This window comes from Eretmochelys imbricata, chromosome 7 (assembly GCF_965152235.1).
Source record: "Eretmochelys imbricata isolate rEreImb1 chromosome 7, rEreImb1.hap1, whole genome shotgun sequence".
NCBI lineage: Eukaryota > Metazoa > Chordata > Testudines > Cheloniidae > Eretmochelys > Eretmochelys imbricata.
The window spans coordinates 26083262-26101867 of record NC_135578.1 but is presented as its reverse complement, the minus strand read 5'-3'; the positions used below and the strand labels follow the sequence as shown (position 1 = coordinate 26101867).

At 39.6% G+C, this 18606-nt stretch overlaps 1 protein-coding gene across 1 annotated transcript in view; it reads right to left on the bottom strand.

Annotated features, from left to right (window-relative positions):
• The window catches only part of ERC2 (ELKS/RAB6-interacting/CAST family member 2), a 658083-nt gene that overhangs the window by 588744 nt on the left and 50733 nt on the right, over nucleotides 1-18606 (bottom strand). Inside the window, exon 8 of the mRNA XM_077822546.1 lies at nucleotides 7689-8489. Coding sequence (XP_077678672.1) covers nucleotides 7689-8339 — 651 coding nt within the window. The 5' untranslated portion in view covers nucleotides 8340-8489. The remainder of the gene's footprint in view (nucleotides 1-7688; nucleotides 8490-18606) is intronic.

The following is an 18606-nucleotide window of genomic DNA, read 5'->3' as shown; positions in this document are numbered from 1 at the left end:
CGTTGCTCAGGGGAAGTGGGGGAGTGGGGGCAGGGCTGGGGCAGAGCAGGGGTAGTAGGAGGAGGGGTGGGGGAAGAGCAGGGCCAGGGGAAGCTTTCTTGGCCAGCTTAACCAGCCGGGGGATCGGGCTGGCCGGGGCCCCTTCTGACTCTGGGCCCAGCACCATGGTGCCACGGTAAACCTGGTACTGGCCTTTATCAGGTCATTTTTGACACAACTGGCTGTTGAACAGCTGGAAGAGATAAATTAGTTTCTGATAAATAATAATACAGATGTGAATATTGTGTAATATTTACATCACAATAGCTCCCAGCCCCAAGGAAGGATCAATTAAGAACAACACAAAGATGTTTGAAGACCCTTTTCCATCCAACACACCCCCATTTGATAGCGCCTCTGCGTTTGTGGTCCTATTTATCACAAAATACTGATGGCCAGTATTTCATTCCGCATGTGTTTTTAGATTATAGCATTTTTGTTCTTAAATTAATATTTAATGCACTCCACATACTTACACAGGTTACAAGCACTTTAGGTTATAGTTATAATCACAATAAAAATTCTTCTAAGAAGGTTTAATATAAATTACTTAAGAATGCCTAAATCATATGTATAAAAGGCCACTATGAAACAACACACCAGACTTACAATCAAAAGGTTCCAACTATATCTGGCACAACCTGACAGTTTTATTAATAACCCTGTATTTTTTCATCATTTTTTCACATCTTAAACAGTTAAAGCAGAAAATAAACTGGAAATGTGTCTCACTTACCTAAAATGTCATCAATCTCAATGAATGAAAGTGAAGAATTTAATGAAAATACCATCCAAAATAAAGTTAAAACCAGCAAGTAAACATGCAGCTGTTAACAGAGAAGAGATTTTAAAAAGAAAAGTTGAAGAAAACAGAACAGCAGAATACTGAGAAACAGAAAATAGGGTGTATGAGCATGCTGAACTACAAGCTCAAAGTGAGACCTTAAAATAGACTTTAATAAGTCTCAAATACTGAGTTATGAAGCGGAGGTGAAAACAATTTAAGTGGCTTACTTTATCTTGGTGAAATAAATGTTCAATACAAATATTTCAGGTAATATGTTTTCTTGGGATTTTGTAACCCATTTATAAAAGTGATAACATACCTCATGAAGACCAGTAAGACAAGCATAGAGTACTTGCACTTCTCAGGTTATTCAGATCATCATTATGCAGATCATCATGTAACCTTGTACTTTATGATGAGTATGTACAACAACAACTTCACAAATTGTGATATTGTTTATGTGTATGTGTGAATACACACACACACAGCGATACTGATATACACTACTGTACTGCAGATAAAGGGCAAATTAGGGCCCAGTTCGTCAATGAGCTCCAATTAGGCCCATGCAGAGCCACTTCACCTGCATGAAGCTCATTGCAGCATTGGGGCCTTAGTTTGAAAGTAGATATTATTCGGGTAACTCAGGGATTAGATCATACAGCCAAACAAAATGATTAACATAAAAAAGTATAGCTTGTGTGATGTCATCAGAACTGCAAGATGAGTAAAGCTTGTAATTCATGTTAATATATTTGCTTGATCATGCTAGATTTTATTGTAAATAAATGTGAATTAATTAATATTAGGAAGTGAAACTACTTTCCTTCATGTTTGTTAATTTATTTTTATTGACTGTTCGGGACACTGGTCTTTAAATCATATGTTAACATTTGAGGAGCTAGTCGCAATTCAAGTTATTTTACTACTTTGCATATGCTGATTCTATTGGTTAAATCTTCTTACTTTTATCAACTTTATCCTTGTAATTGCAGTATCCACAATTCATTCATATTTCTGTAGATATGCACAACCCATTTTAAGAAACACTTTTACATGCAAATCTATCAAACTTTCAGAGGATTTGCTATTATCCTTCCTACCATTTATCTTTTTCTCATTAATCAGAAGCAAACTCTTATCATAACAGAGAAGAAAATTCAACATAAAAGATCAGATAATTTATAAATACATATTCAAAGAGAAAATAATAACCACCTTCACTGGAAGTTTGCTTTGTGAAAAATCAAAGGACCAAATTAACCCTTGGTGTAACTCCAGTGAAGTCAACAACATAAATTAATTTAGAGACTAACCAATTTATTTGAGCATAAGCTTCCGTGAGCTACAGCTCACTTCATCGGATGCATACAGTGGAAAGTGTAGATCTTTTTATATACACACAAAGCATGAAAAAATACCTCCTCTCACCCCACTCTCCTGCTGGTAATAGCTTATCTAAAGTGATCACTCTCCTTAAAAGATCTTCTACACTTTCCACAGTATGCATCCGATGAAGTGAGCTGTAGCTCACGAAAGTGTATGCTCAAATAAATTGGTTAGTCTCTAAGGTACCACAAGTACTCCTTTTCTTTTTGCGAATACAGACTAACACGGCTGTTACTCTGAAACCTGAAATAAATTAATTTGGCCCATTATGTCCAATAGTGGATTATTTGTTTTGATAATCAACTATTAAATAATGACATTTACATGCAGTTTTTTTCATTCAGTTATGTTATAAGTGTTGTTTATGGACATCAGAGTGTGATATAAGTAAATTATTGCAATGTCACAAAAGTAGAATTATATGGTGGTTCTTCATGTTGGAATCATCAGTTCAAATGGATGGTGCTAGTTTTCTCTCCTTTTCTGACAGGCAGCAGTGCAGGGAGCAAATAGAATTGAAGGATTTTTAGTGCACTCCCTGCTCTCAGCCTTCTGATCCCCATGCAAAGCTTCTATAATATCCCTTCTGAATTATACAATATACACAGAGTATCTGGTTGGGACATTACGGATTGGTGATTCTAAGATGCAAAAACACCATTTACAGGTTAAAAATCTTAGACAACTTGCTTCCCCTTTATAGATCACCAATCCATATTCTGGGCAATCCCAACAACCCCGATTAAAAACAAAAACAAAAAAATTTGGCACGAGCAAGGAAGAGATAGGGAGACAAGACAATACCTCTACCCTGTGGACATGAAACTCAAAGGACATAGCTGCAGAGGGGAAAGTATTTTTAAAAGGGATGTCAGACTGACCAGGTTGCTGTCCTTATAGACCTCCACTGCATAGGATCCTTCTCTCTCCCCAACAAAAGAGGGCCCTAATTTACAAATGAGGAAAGCACTCTTTCAGCTTTGTAAGCTTCAGAGATAATAGCAATGAATCAGTTGAGCTATGGAAAATCCCGGCACCCGCTTTTTGGGGCCCAGAAAAAAGGGGAACAGTCTCCCACTCTCTCAATAGTTCTTTGACTATTGTAATTTTAAATATGTAATGCAATATTTAAATACTTTAAATATCCAAGCAGCATCAAAGATATCCTTTCTTGCAAAGATCCAGACCCAAAAAAGACAGAAAGGAAGATCTCCTGATAAAAATGGAAGGAACTCAAAACAGATTATTAATTTACTTACACTCTGAGTTAAAGAAATAGTCTCTAGAGAATACCTTAATGTAATAATAAAGGCAGAGTTTGTAGTCATTAAGAACCAGACTTAGACTATATAGGAAATAGTATCTCTGGACTGAAGGCACTAAAATGACACTGCCCTAAGAAAGCCCACCACAATACAGTGTGATTATATAAATTCTAACAGTAAAAATGCTGACTAAGCTCAAAGGTGTGAAATTTTATAGAACAAGAGACCAGACCCTCAAACAACCAATAAACCTGTAAACAAATTCCAAAATATGAGGTAAACAGCAATTTCTTTATTCTGGTCTGCCACACGAGTCCACTCACTCACCATGGGTGGAGCCTCCTCAGGGCTGTTCTGGGGATTAGCTCTCTTCCAGGTCCCACACCTCCCCCTGCATTCTCTCACAATCTGCAGCCTTCTCTCATTCCAGGAGCTGCAGCTTCCTCTTCATAACTCAGTCCTCTGGCCAGGCCACTAAGTGGTTTCCCCTTTCGGGGCAGAGTCCCACTAGACCCACTATCCAGGTGATGCCACTTAGTCAGTGACTGGCAGGGGAACTCAGGCCCACCCACTACTCCAAGTTCCAGCCTGGGGACCCTACAACACACAGCCAAAGTCTGTTGAGTCCCCAATCCTGCTGGCTTTTCCCCTGGGCTGCTTCCTACTTCGCTTCACACTGGCTTTCTTCTGCACCCTTCTCTCTTCTGGGTATGTCCTTCCCTCAGGGCCAGGCTCCCCGAGGTCCTACTCTTTCCCTTAGTGCCATCTTTCCCTCTCAGACTTCCTTACTGCAACCCTTTCTGGTGCCAGCTTCCTGGCTTTATGCTAGTCCAGCCTCAGCTGAGCTCCATCTTACAGTCAGGGCTTGCTTCTCCAGCTTAAATCCCTCATGTGTGGCCTATCTCACTAACTGGCCCCTTTCTCAGCTTTCTTAACCCTTTTGGGGCTGGTGAACACCCCTCCCGTGGTCCTAGAAAACTGAAGGGAGAAGATTATAAATATCACATGGAACACCTAGATTGTAAAAGAGTATCGGACACTATATCGGATAGCCACAATCTCTCTAAATTTAAACTTTCACAAGCAAGATCATTATAGGAAGAGCTGCCATGCAAGAATGCAGAAAGGAACCCTTTGACATGCAAGACAAAAGGAGATGGTCAGCAGCTGATAGCTGCAACAGATCTTTGAGCCAAGCCCAGGCAAAGAGTTTTGTGCTGGATCTTGTTGTGACCAGTTCCTTGCTATACAACCCCACTTTTGAATTAGAAGGTTGTATGCAGAAGGTAGAGGTGCAGGGTCCCTTGCTTTTGATGAGGGCAAGAACTAAGGTTTGTGTGTAAATAAGCACTGCTTTGATTTAAAGAGCACTGAAAAAACTGAAGTGCAAGTTTACTAACCTGAGCTACACACTCTTTATGTGGATTTCTCTTTTGGATTATGTCCAGTTTGCTTGAGTCCTCTGACTCCAGATGAGCTCCCCATCCTGTGAGATGGAGACTGACATTCAGGGTTAGGATTAAACCAATCCAGCTCATGGAAAAGTACTACCTCCATTAAGTTTGTTTTCTGGAGAAGACTGAATGGCTCAGGGGATTGGTAATGGAAAAAAGATACTTTTGCTTCTAGATTGCTGATTTAAATATAGAAGAGATTAGGAGTGACTGAAACTCATTACCATATTAAGGCTGTTGGTTGTCTCAGTCCATATCACAAGAAACATCACCAAGACTGGCACGCTCAAGGGCATTCTTAAGATAAACCAAGGACTGAATAGGTGCAGACAGTGAAGCACTGATGAGAATAGTGATACTTAGCATCTATACAGCACTTGGAATCTTCAAATTCTGTACAAACATATATCAGCTAATCCACCCTCACATAATAGAAGTGGTCCCCTCCAGATTAAAACTGAGGTACCTAGGTAGAACCTACAGTACATATACAAGAGACAAATTTATAAATTCATTTCAGTTTTAGGATATTATGGGTTCTAGAATTTGAAGAATACAGAATATAACAGCAACTAGAATTAAATTTTCAAGTGCATTAACTATAAATAGAGGTCTTCAGTCTCCATGGCAGTCAGTTTGGTACCTGGACAAGTACTACATTCATGCACTACTGTCTTGCTGCCTAGACCAGAAAATTGAGAAATAATTTTATTGTGAGTGAAAAGAAACATTTGATTCAACCCAAAATAAAAAAATTTGGACTTCAATTTTATTAAAAAAAATTAAGAAAAGTTAAAGTAAATTTTGAAACAAAGAGTTATTTAGAAAATGTCAAAAGAAAGAGAGGTTTCAGAGTAGCAGCCGTGTTAGTGTGTATTCTCAAAAAGAAAAGGAGTACTTGTGGCACCTTAGAGACTAAACAATTTATTTGAGCATAAGCTGTTGTGAGCTACAGCTCACTTCATCAGATGCATTCAGTGTTAGTGTCTAAGGTGCCACAAGTACTCCTTTTCTTTTTTCAAAACAAAGAGTTTTTCTGGTTTGGGAATTTTGTTTGTTTTTTTTCCTCCCAGAGTGAAACAATTCAGCAAATTCAACACAAATGTGTGAAATGTTTCAGATGACCCAAATCTGCATTTTGTAGTAGTCTGGTTTATAGGAGACAATGGAGGCATCAAGCTCCCAAACCACACCTCCCATAAGGCAATGTTCCAAAATGGGAACATGCAGTTTAATGTTGAACTGACTGGAAATGAAGCATTTGGGGTCATTTCAACAAACCAAACCAAACCAAAATGTTTTGAGTTTGCGACTGTTGAAATGTTTAATTTTGATCAAAAATGTTGAAACAATTGATCAAAACAGAACAGAAATGTGACATTTCTGAACTGAATTTTTTTTTAAATTTCTGTTCTATGAAAAGTATTGAGACTTTTCATTCTGATTTAGAATGAAAACAAAAATGTTGAAATGTCAGAATTTTCCACAGGACAAAAATTCTGAATTTTGCTCAATACTTGATTTTTTTGAACTGAAGGAAATCTTGAGATATTTCTTGAAAGATCCTTTTTTAGCTCAGGACTCCAGAAAGTCTTGAGACATATCTTGAAAGATCAAGTCTGAAAAGCTGACCTAGTGCTTTCACCCAGTCACACATGGTACTCTACTTAAATATTTGTGGAGATAGAAATAATATACACTGAAACATCTAAATGCACTGGGAAGTTCAGAGAGGCACACTACTAGTAGTGCTTCTGCACAGAGAAAGCAATAGTGGTGATTAGAAACCTGGGAAAAAGAAGGCATCAAAACCCCTGATTATTGCTGCTTGCCTGTCAATGGAGGAGCATAGATTGGAGATCTCTAAGGGTGAAGAACATATTATGTATTATATTATTTCATAAGAGAATCAATAGATGTTCTAAAAAGGGGCAGCTTTAAATACACAAGACCATCAATGAAAGTGTGTGTAGGAAACTTGTGCAAAATAGAAACTTGCAATCTCACCTTTGCCATTGATCTATATCGCTTCTTGGAAACAGCTCAGAATAGCTACTTTTCTGCTGATGGCACTATATATTTAATCATGAATAATATGAATCATTAATGACTATATCTTTAATCATATTATAACAGAGAATGGAAACATTAGTAATTACACTTCCAATATAACTAAACATTTTCAAATTGTTCATTTCCTAAGGATAGGTCTCTTTAAGGAAAGTAGCTGACAGAGCACAATTCCTGTTTACTTCATGGTTGGTATAATACAGAATATTATAAAATGTAATCAATGGGATTTAATATCATGTCTCCCTTTAGCTTTCATGGAAACTAGGCCGCTAAATCCCTATGCACCTTATACAAAATGTGTCCCCACATACTTACTCATACTTTTCCAGCTATGTGTAGAAGTGGTACAATTCCCTCTTCAGTAAAGCCTGCAGAATGTATTTAGACTGCTGTTGAAAAAAATACTACAGAATGTCTCACAAATAAGAAACAGGTAGTGGCAAAGTCAGTCAGTCATTCTCCTCAGCAATAATGTAAAGGAATCCTGCATCAAGGAAATTATAAGCTACATCCAGCTTCTTATTAGTGTGCTTTCCTACTGCTTAGCAGCCAGAGGCAGATATACAAGACACAGAATTCCTGATTATGCCAAACTTGCTCCAATACAGGTCACAGTATCATAAGCAAAATATTAAGTGCTTAGTTGTAAATTGGTAGAAATAAACTTTCAGGATTACTTACCTGGTTCTCTTCATGAGAAACCCTCATCTGCTCTTTAAGAACTGACATTCTGGCAGCTTCTTCTTTCCTCAAGACTCTTTCCTTTTTTAGCTCAGGACTCCAGAAAGTCTTGATGCTATTCATGGAAGATCCCAGCTTACTGTCCTTGATATCCAGTTCTTTTCTCAGAAGATCATTCTCTCTTTGTAGTTCCTTGAGCTGAGCCTGTAGATCTAGCATGGTGCTATCCCTTACCTGTCTCAGCATAGAGGGAACTTGATGATGATGATGATGTGAAGATGTGGTCAGACCTCCATGCTGATCAGTATAAGAAAGGACATCTGTGTGAGAAAGTCCAGCTGAAGCAATATTTGGACTACTCCCCATAGCTGTGACTCGACCACCATACACAGCTCGATTTGCAGCCCTTCCAAGAGTCATTGTGCCCTTTGGGAAAGTAGTAGACGCTACACCTTCATGGTCACTAAGATACATCGGTCCAGATGTTGCATAGGCTGCATTAAGGGACTGGATGTTTTCCATTGATAGTGTCTTACCTGTTCCTCCCCCGCTGCTTGTTCTCCTGTGGCCCAGACGAGGAGATCTTGGCAAACGAGGAGACCTGGAAGGACTGCCTTCCAAATTACTGATTGTTCTTGCACTTCCATACATTTTTCTACTACTGTGAGGTACTATTTAATAAGAAATTAGTAACACTGATGCTGGATATTAAACTTATAATTCCAGATAATAATGCTGGCAAATGGTTTCACTGCATTCTTCGAGTAGGAAAAAACTGATAACTTCTCAAACACTGAAGATCTGGAAAAAAAATAATTAAAGTTGAGTAAAGTAACTTAAAACAAATACAATATAAAGTAACTTTACAATGATGAAAGTGGGTCATAAAGCACAGCATACATCAACTGGTCTTGGAATAATTATTTTTAAAGTAAGAATAATGCTGTTTTACATTTAGGATTATTACCTGTGAATTTCCATATTTAATGGAATTTCAAATGGAGAAACAACTGTTCATTTTTTTCGTGCTAGAAACTATTTTTGGCATTTTGAATTAGTAACACTGTGGACCAAATATATCCCTAATGTAACTTCAGTCATTTAAGTCAATTCACTTAATTAATAATCACAATGAAATTACACCAGGGGTGAAACTATCTGGTGTCTACACAAAAACAAATTGAAACCAGAGGTCATGAATATATTTTCAAAACACAACATATCTGTTTTCCTTTAATAACATTAGCTTAATAAATACCACATTGGTGGGGACATGATGGAGGCCAAGAGAGGGGAGGTTAAATAAAACACAGACTTCTGATAGCTCAGTTTTAGTGGAAGAAACAGATATTGTTAAGCTAAATTTCAAGGTTTACAATAAGACAGTTAATTTCAGAGAATAATTGTCTTCAGGACAATTATAAATTATTAGAAAGATGACTGGAACTATAAACCACAGACTTGTTGGTATTTGTTGTTTGTCTATTCGAAGGAAAAAAGTATATTATAAACAGTTAATTCTTTCCTCAAGTAAAGGAGGGACTGTCAAATCTCCTTTACTGCATTTGATGTCATAATGGTATTTTTGTAGCAGGCTTATTTTTGTAACTGATTTAAATAATCAGAACAGTTAAAGTTACTGATAATTTCATAACCGATAAAAATAAAATAATAATAAAGAATCTGATAATATCAGGAACATCTGATCCACATTTATCACCCATAACTATGAACCTTCACTGATTTTTTTTTTAAACAACAAACAAGCATTCCAAGCAATCTGTGAAATTAAGTAACTTGGCTGCGATAACTAAACCAGATCTAAAATAATTTCTTAAAGAGAGGATTCATTCAGAGCAGCAGCACCAAGTCTAAGTCACTTAAATCCAGCAATTTTTAAGCATTTCCCCAGGGCATAGGGTGATCAAATGTCCCGATTTTATAGAGACAGTCCCGATTTTGGGGTCTTTTTCTTATATAGGCTCCTATTACCTCCCACCCCCTGTCCCAATTTTTCACACTTGCTGTCTGGTCACCCTACCAGGACATTACCACTACATACAGGTACCCTATTCTAATTCTATAATGTCCATTCTACATTTGTGTTGAGAGGGGTTTTTTTTTTGGTGGAGGGGGATAGAGGGGGAAGGAATGTAAATATTTTTAAACCAAGAATAACAGCTAGAATATTAAATCATTGTCACTGTGTTTGAACCATTTTAGAAAAAACAATTACAGACATTAGTGCAAACAAAGACAAAAACAAGTCCCCACTTGCCATAGCCCCTACCTATCTCTATACTAGAGAAATGTACCATTGCAAACCATTCTAATCTCCAAGATTTATAAACCATCCATGACCTCATACAAGGATGTTTCAACTGGTTTACATGGATTCTAAAAACTGTTGGGGGTAGACTAGCTTTTCAATAGGTCTAAGAACCAGTATAGTGTAAACCACTTCAGTCTGAGCTGTTTCATTGCCAGCATGGATTTGAACGTGCTAAAATGTTTCTTCTTGGTCCCCTCGGTACTATTCTGCAATGCATCAGTACCCTTTCAAATTATTCCAGAATCCACTTTTGATGCCAGTTGGGCCAGTAATTATAGGAATAGTACCTGGATGGCATTGCAATGGAAATGGTTTAAAATAGTGGTTGTGGATATGGGGCAAAAATGCAAGGTTCTGATGTCCTTCAGTGTGGCTAAAATGGACACACTGAACTGTTTGTGCTGAAACTGTTTCTATCCAAGCAGTTCAATTTCCAATAATTCCCTTCTCTAGTGCAAATATAGCCCTAGGCAAACTGGATCAACCAGTGCTAACAAAACATTGGTTTGTATTAACCAGCTTAACGAGAGTCACTGTTTCCTGTTGGTTTGTATTTTCCCCAGCAGGTGAAAGGCAGTTCTGTTGTCCCAAAATACAGATGTTTCTTCCATATAGAAATAAGCCTCAACTTTTCAGGATGCCGCACAGGCACATCCATTCCGACAAGTACTGGAATTTTGACTATTTAAGCAGAAATAGTGGATATGAAATTAGACTCTAGCAACGCTCTCCGGCTGAAGTATACAGGTAAATTCTAATGAAGTCAATGGGAACTACTCAGCCTGTAGAATAATGCTGAATCATTTTAATCATATAGGCCAAAGGCTTGCCCAAGGAATTGAGCCCTGAAGCTGTCTGGAGTCTTACGGGACTCTACTGCAATGGAGGCAAACTCAAATCCTAGAAGAGACCGATGCAGTTTCCCTATCTAAGTTCTTACGACAGTGCCTATTATCCTAGTATTTGGGTGCCCAAACATACCCCCAGTAAAGAGAGAAAATCCGTGTCTCGCCAGCTCCAGCTGCCACATGGTATATAGCACTTGTTTCACTAGGGTACACAATATTTCTGACATCTCAGCTCCAAAACAGTCAGGGAGTGAAGTTAAGGTCACTGAAGCACAGGACACACAACACCTCATGACTATTGGGGTCGGGACGATTTGATCCTTTCTCATAATTCCCCAATCACCTCACCACATATTTTTTTTTGTAATATAGTCAGAGATCCCTGACGATCTCTACTTCCCCATAACAGTGCAATAGGTATAGAGTGAGGATCCATATATATGTAACCCTTCTGCCCGTCAGAGTTGGCAGCAACAAGGGCCGGGTTCAGTATCTAGGGGATCCATTCCAATAACACAATGCAAACCGGCTCGAGCCCCCACCCAGTGACCTGGGACAAATATATACCACCCCCGCTGGGCACCTCCAAGAGGCAATACTTCCCCTCTCGCAAGCACATAGTCTGAGTGTAGCAAAAAGCCTTTTAATAACAGAGAGAAACAATGTGGCATTATGTTGGGGAAACACCACCAACAGGATTCATAACACAACCCATGAGCAAAAAAAACCCACCTCAAGCAAATTGGGGCATGCCCCTTTCCCTTTGGTTCTTGAGTCCAGCAACCCCAAATCACCCAAAGTCCCAAAAGTCCAATGACCCAAAAGTCTCTGTCCCTGGTCAGGGCAGCTCTAGAGTTCGAAAGTTTATCTGTGGAGCTTTACCTCCCAACCTGGGTGGAGATGGGACGGGGGTAAGAGGCACCTTACATGATCTGAAGCTGACTGCCCCACAGCTCCATAGGCCTCCGCTCCGCTCTGCCAGCCGCCCCACGAACTCCTTCGCTCAGCTCCGCTCCACGGCCCACAAGCAGCTCCCGCCGTCCCACGAACTGCTCCACCAGCCTGTCCATAAGGCACTCCAGCCCTCCCGCAAACTGCTCCACAATATATCTTCAGGCTCCCGCACTACTTAACACAACGCTCAGTGATTTCAGCTCTTAGTCAGTTCAGCTCTTTGGTGAATTCAGCTTGTAGTAGGGGAGCCTCAGTGCTGGTGCACTATTAGCCCAAAGTGAGCTCAGCAGCCTGTAACTAGACTCCTAAGGGAATCAAAATTAGCTCTGATATTCCACAGTGGAGAGAGGAGGAAGTGCAATTAGCATGGAAGGCCCTCACCAAGGGGCCCATGCCACCAAGTATTAATACTTGTCCCCAGCCTCTCTCCCTTCACAGAGTTTTAAAACCCATGACCCTTGCCTAGCGAGTGCTACTTAGTTGATGGTGAGTCCCTCCATCATAACAAAAGGCCAAGTGCAGTTCCAAGCACAGTTCCCATAATCAGCGTAACAACAATTTATTCTTCCTGCCCCAATAACAGAGACACTGGGGATCCCACAGCAGCCAAAGTGACCATTTGGGCAGCTATGGCCTCATTCTAGGCGGGATGGGTGTGCCTATGCAAATGAGATCAGCCCCTGAAGTTCTTTTCCACAACTTGCCACACCTCACCACCATATGTCAGGGTGGAGCTCATCCTGACACTGCTTACATAGAGCAACTCAAAGATCAGGCAGCTAATTTGTATGTTCTTCCCACCACCAAGAGCAACTCCCTTCCACACTGATAAGCAGTTGGCACGGTGATAAGCAAGGAGATGCAGTGGTAATGGACTACCAAAATCCTTAGTATTGTTTAAACTAAACTCACTTAAAAGCTGCAGATATGGGAGGGTTGAGGCACTGGTGAGGTTGTGTCTCAGAGAAACATAGGACTCACCTACGGTATATCAGGACCATGTCTGGTGTCTAGTGCCACCATTTCTACCACAATTTGGTATGGGCATGACATTGGCTCCTTTAATTGGCTCCTTTAATTCACTTATTAAGCTACTTAGCCCTCCTTTTTTAGCTGCAGTCTGTTCAATGCCCTCCTTCTTTAGCATGTATGAAGTCTGTAAGATTAATGACTGTAAGAGAGCAATAATTTGGGTCCTGTTCAACACTGATTTTTTTCTTCAGTGCCTAATGCTGAGCTTGTAGAAAGAGGCCTTGCTTTTCCCTAGACTTCTCCTTTACTATGTGCTTGTGTGATATGCTCACATTTCTGTTTTAATAATGTTACCTATATGTGAAAGTTCTGAAAACAAGAAAAAAAAATAAGTGAAGAAACAGCAACTGAAAAATTACTTAAGAAACATCTGCAGTTCACGTGTATTTTAATTTGAAATCCATTGCATATCTAATTTTGAACTTTACAGATCTGTAGCCAGTGCAAAATACAGCATACAAAAGTGTTTCCTTATGTGGGAGCAAATCAATTAATTGTGGGCAAATCCTGTCGCTTTCTGTATGGCTGTGAAGAGCCCCAGATGCAGTAGAAGCAGTTTAGAATTGCTGCAAGGAGGAGACAAGAAAGGTTTTGGGGGCACCTACACGGAGGGTCCCTCTTCCTGAGATCCATACAAGCTAGCTCCACAGGGATTTCCTGCATCCCCCAGGTATCAGAATTCAGGGGCCAGCAGGGGACACTTACCTCAGGGTCATAGTAGCAGCCACCCCTCACCACTTTTAGAATCTACTGGCACTAAACCCAGTTAGTGAGCTTGGGCTGAGGAGGAGGCACATGCAGGGGATTTAGACCCTGGAAATTAAATTCCATTTACAGCGTTTCTCTTGAATAAATGCTACCAGCACAAAATGTAATTCATATAGAAACAAACACTGCCGCCCCCATCCCTCAAGCATGGAGTGTCCTAAACCAGAGAAAAACCAATGGGGTTCCAGGGCATGGAGGCTGGAGAGCAAATCAAAGAGAGATCATGCCAATGATAAGCATCTCCTGCATATTACCCCAGAAGGGGCTTTAGGAACAAAGTCAGGAGATCCACAACCACATGCATCCACCTGCCACTGAAGCTACAGAGGTTGTAGTAGCAGGCCTGGAGCAGCTCCAATACAGCTCTGTGGACGGCTTGGGAGGACTGCATTCTTCCCCATCCCCACCCAAACTTTTCTGTGGCCCCTCTTCCTCCCAAGCTCATTTACTCAGGCCTGGGACAGAGTGTAGGATTTGGTCCACATTAGATATGGATCAGGGTCATATTTTCTTTAAACAGTTACTTTCCATTTTTTAAAAATCCAATCATTTCAATTTAGTGGCCCTAGAAATATTAAAAACTGCACATTTATTGTCTCAACAGTTTATTTTAATAGCTTTTAAATGTGTATTTTATATTAATTTCTAAAGCTACCTGTTATTATTTTAATATCAGATATCGTTTAATGTATAAAAGGATTTGGGGCCTCTTAAGCACGCATGCTCAGAAAGAAAATTATTGGGTATTTTACTCTAGGGTCTCCCCTGAAGATCTCAGAGAATAGAGAATAGTCTTTTTTAGGAAGAAAGTACTTCTTGATGGCTGTTCTAAATTAGGTTTCATTTATTTTCAAGATTTCTGCCTCATCTCATCACCTGTACTCTGCTGACAATAATATCATGCATCCGACAAAGTGGGTATTCACCCACGAAAGCTTATGCTCCAGTACATCTGTTAGTCTATAAGGTGCCACAGGACTCTTTGCCGCTTTTACAGATCCAGACTAACACGGCTACCCCTCTGATACTTAATAATATCATGGACTCACTTGATCTACTTAAGTCTCACACATTGGATTTTATTTGAATTTTACTGTCTATTTTTATTTAGCCTTAAAACTCAAGCTTTTAAATCTAGTACTGGTTTACTACTATATTTCCAAGTTCACTAATATTCTTGTGGTATACATTATACAGTTTTCATGCAAGAATATAATCTTCACAAATCTCTGAGATTTGTTTTATATTCATTATTATATTTTCATTCTGTTTACATATTTCTACACAGAACCATTAATTTTCTTAAGATCCCGTTTGGATTTTGCTAGAGCTAAATCACTTCCAATGAATTGAAGCTTGTGAGAAATTTTCTACATTTGTACCTGTCTATATTTTTATCTCCTAATGACTCACAAGCGCATTGCATGCATAGATGATATCTGTCTATTTATAACATATCCCCCATTGTAGCATCTGATCATCTGTAAACTGAACAATCAGTCTACATGTAAAATGTTGCTGATTGTGTTATATTCCATAGATTCCCTGGTCTGTGACTTGTAGACCTTAAAGAAACAAAAACAAAAAACAAACAAACAAAAACACACGAAGCTTGGTACAGATCCCCAGTACACAGGGTTGCCAGGCGTCCGGTCTTTGACCAGAACACCCGGTGAAAAAGGGACCCTGGTGGCTCTAATCGGCACTGCCAACCGGGCTGTTAAAAGTCCGGTTGGTGGTGCAGCAGGGGCCCGGGGCGAAGGCAGGCTCCCTACCTGCCCTGGCTCCATGCAACTCCCAGAAGCAGCCACCAGGTCCCTGCAGCCCCTAGGCACAGGGAGGCTCTGCGCCCTGCCCCCGCCCTGAGTGCCGGCTCCGCATCTCCCATTGGCCGGAAACTGTGACCAATTGGAGCTGCAGGAATGGCGCCTGCAGGCATGAGGGCAGCACGCGGAGCCTCCCTGGCCGTCCATGCACCTAGGGGCTGAAGGGACCTGGTGGCTGCTTCCTGGAAGCTGCAGTAAGTTCCTCCCAGACTCCACATCCGGAACCCCCTCCCGCACCCCAACCTCCTGCCCTAGCCCGGAGTCCCCTCCCACACCAAACTCCCTCCCTGAGCCCACACCCCACAACACCCCCACACCCCAACTGCCTGCCCCAGGCCTGAGCCCCCTCCTGCATCCCAAACACCATTCTCAGGTTGGATTCCCCAAAGATTTTGTGGGTACTAAACTTGGGCAAAACTCAACAGATATAGACAATTTTGACCTGTATCACATCAATAGTTTGATCTCTATCTCTGAGCAAAAACAACACCACCACATCTCCTAAAAACTTTTTGAAAAAATGGCAATTTTTTCAGGGTTTATATCTCTGCAACTCCTAGCTCAAATGACCCTAAATTTAGGTCACTAATCCTACCCTGCACTCTCATAAGGCACATCAAATTTCAAAGGGTATCCAACTAAACATGTCAATTTTAGATAACTTAGAAAGGTCAACCTTTAAACAGAAGTTGTGACGCAACCTTAATTATTGTGGCATTGCTGCACCACGATAATCCTGGCAACTCCACTTGGGAATCTCAAACACCATTTACAGTCTCTTTCTCCTCCCTGGTCCAGCATCTCCTAGCTGTCACCACCAAACCCTGGAAACAAGCTCCTCCTGCAATAGTGAAACACCTGAAGACTTGCCAATGTTCTCATTACCGAGAGCTCCAACATCTGTAACTTCATTGAAAGCTTACTAAAAAACACAAAATAATATGCATTGCTAAGTAAGTATAGACATTAGCAACCTGATTTTTAATATGCTCAGAAAGCCCTCCAAACAGTCTGGACATAGTTCAGTACTTCTAAAGTTCCCTGGGAGTAAAAGGAAAACAAAATAACAGATATAAAAAGGACTGGGAGATGAGAGAAAGAAAGAAGACACAGTGTCTCTGTACTCTCCCTTATAATTTATCCTCCCAACATTTTTAAACACCTCAGTTGACAAAAGGTTTCTGGAAAAGATGCATGCCTACTTCACAGATAAAAGTGTCTTGGCACCCTTTATGAATTCTTTAAAATATACCCTCACCATAGACTGGTAAGCAGGACTTATCCAAGTTTTGAGGAATGCATGCTTTTATAACCAGTGGCCCAGAACTGGAGGTATTTATGCTTTATTGTTAGCTTTATCTGGGATTTTTCTTGTTTTAATTGTGACTCAACACATTACCAAGAAAAGCAGGATATAATTTTCTTTGAGTTTCTTTTTTTACATTTATTACTGTATTAAAAACAAAAAGTGAGGAAAAATTGGAAAATGGAGAAGTGAAGTACATTGTATAGAAGGGTGCATTCATTAGCTAATCTGAGTTCTACAGCACTTTTATCATTTTACTTTATCTATACTAAAAAGATAATGAACAAAAAGCCTGTTCATATATGCACTAGACATTGAGTTTATCAAAATTAAAATGTCCTTTCTTGGTTTATTGCATGGAGGTATGAGCAATGATCAAATGAGGGGGGGGTTGTAAACCAGTCACAACCACACAATATGATTCTTTATATTTTAAAATATCTGTTAAGAGTTTGAAAAACTAAATTAAAAAAACTGGAGGGATAAAAATACATATTGATATGCTCAGATTTTTTAAAATGTTGCTAACATACACCATTACAATATACCAAATGGCAACATTCACATTTAGATTATTTTTAAATCATGCTCTGAAACTGGATTGCTGGTATTATTATAGTCTTTTTACAAATATAGTAAATTTCATCTAAAATATAATTTAAGCAATAATTTCAGAAATTTTCAGAATACTCACTGTTGTAGTGTGTTACAACAAAATATATATCTGTGCATGAGAATTTAACGGATTACTACCACCTGATCGTCCACGTTGCTGAGCACCCTGAACCCCCACTGATGTTAATGGGAGTTGAGGGCATTCATCACCTCACAGGAGGTGCTCTTTCCTGGATTTGATTCTAGCTAATGAATGGAATGGCGAATGAAGGCGAGAAAAGGAATGTTGTTGAATATGCATCTTAGAATGTATAAGATTGTAAAATAAAGCTGTCAGGCATTCTACTGCTGTCAGGCAAAGTGACAGCAATTAATACTTATTGTGTGTTCACAAAATTCCAACAACGAAAACCGTTTGCCCCAAAAGCAATATTAAGCATGTTGGATAGCAGGCATGCTGAATGAATGAGCAATTACATTATTATCAAATATAGGTGAGTAGAAAGTCAGTACTGCCTTTTAAAAAATTTTCGGAGGTTTAGGTTTTTTGCTAACTCTAATATTCAAAATAAAGACAAAAAAAGCAGTATTATTTTTTTAAAATGTCCTGGCTCTGCACTGAGTTTAAACCATCACTTTTTTTTACTACAATGTTTTGGACAACTAACTTTTTAGAATAGCTTTAAAGCTAAACCCCTGTTTTAATTAAATATTTACATTAAAGTTCAGTCAGTTTTCAGCTGACTAGTACTTTACATTAGCTAGTACTTGAACAGTGTAAAGAAATAATCTTTAAGGTCTAATCGGAAACTCTCTCATTTACCAGTATTCCAAACATATCATCTTCTGCCTGAGTCAGGATAACCTGAACTGGCCTTGGGGGAGGAGGGTTATTTTGATACATCAAAAGGCCTGAAAGGGGATGTGTTTTGTTTTAAAAAACATTTTATGGCTTTTCTGAGAGTCTGTCTTCACTTAAAAATGCTACAATGGCAAAGCTGTGCCGTAGTGCTTCAGTGTAGGTACTACCCGCACTGATTCTGCCATTAACGTAAGTAATCCACCTCCCTGAGAGGCAGTAGCTAGGTAGATGGAAGAATTTTTCTGTCATCCTAGCACTGTCTACATGGGGACGTAGGTCAGTTGAATTACGCCACTTAGGGAAATGAAATATCCACATCCCTGAGTATAGGCACCGACTTCCCCTCCTTCCCATGGGTGCTCGACCCACCCCAGC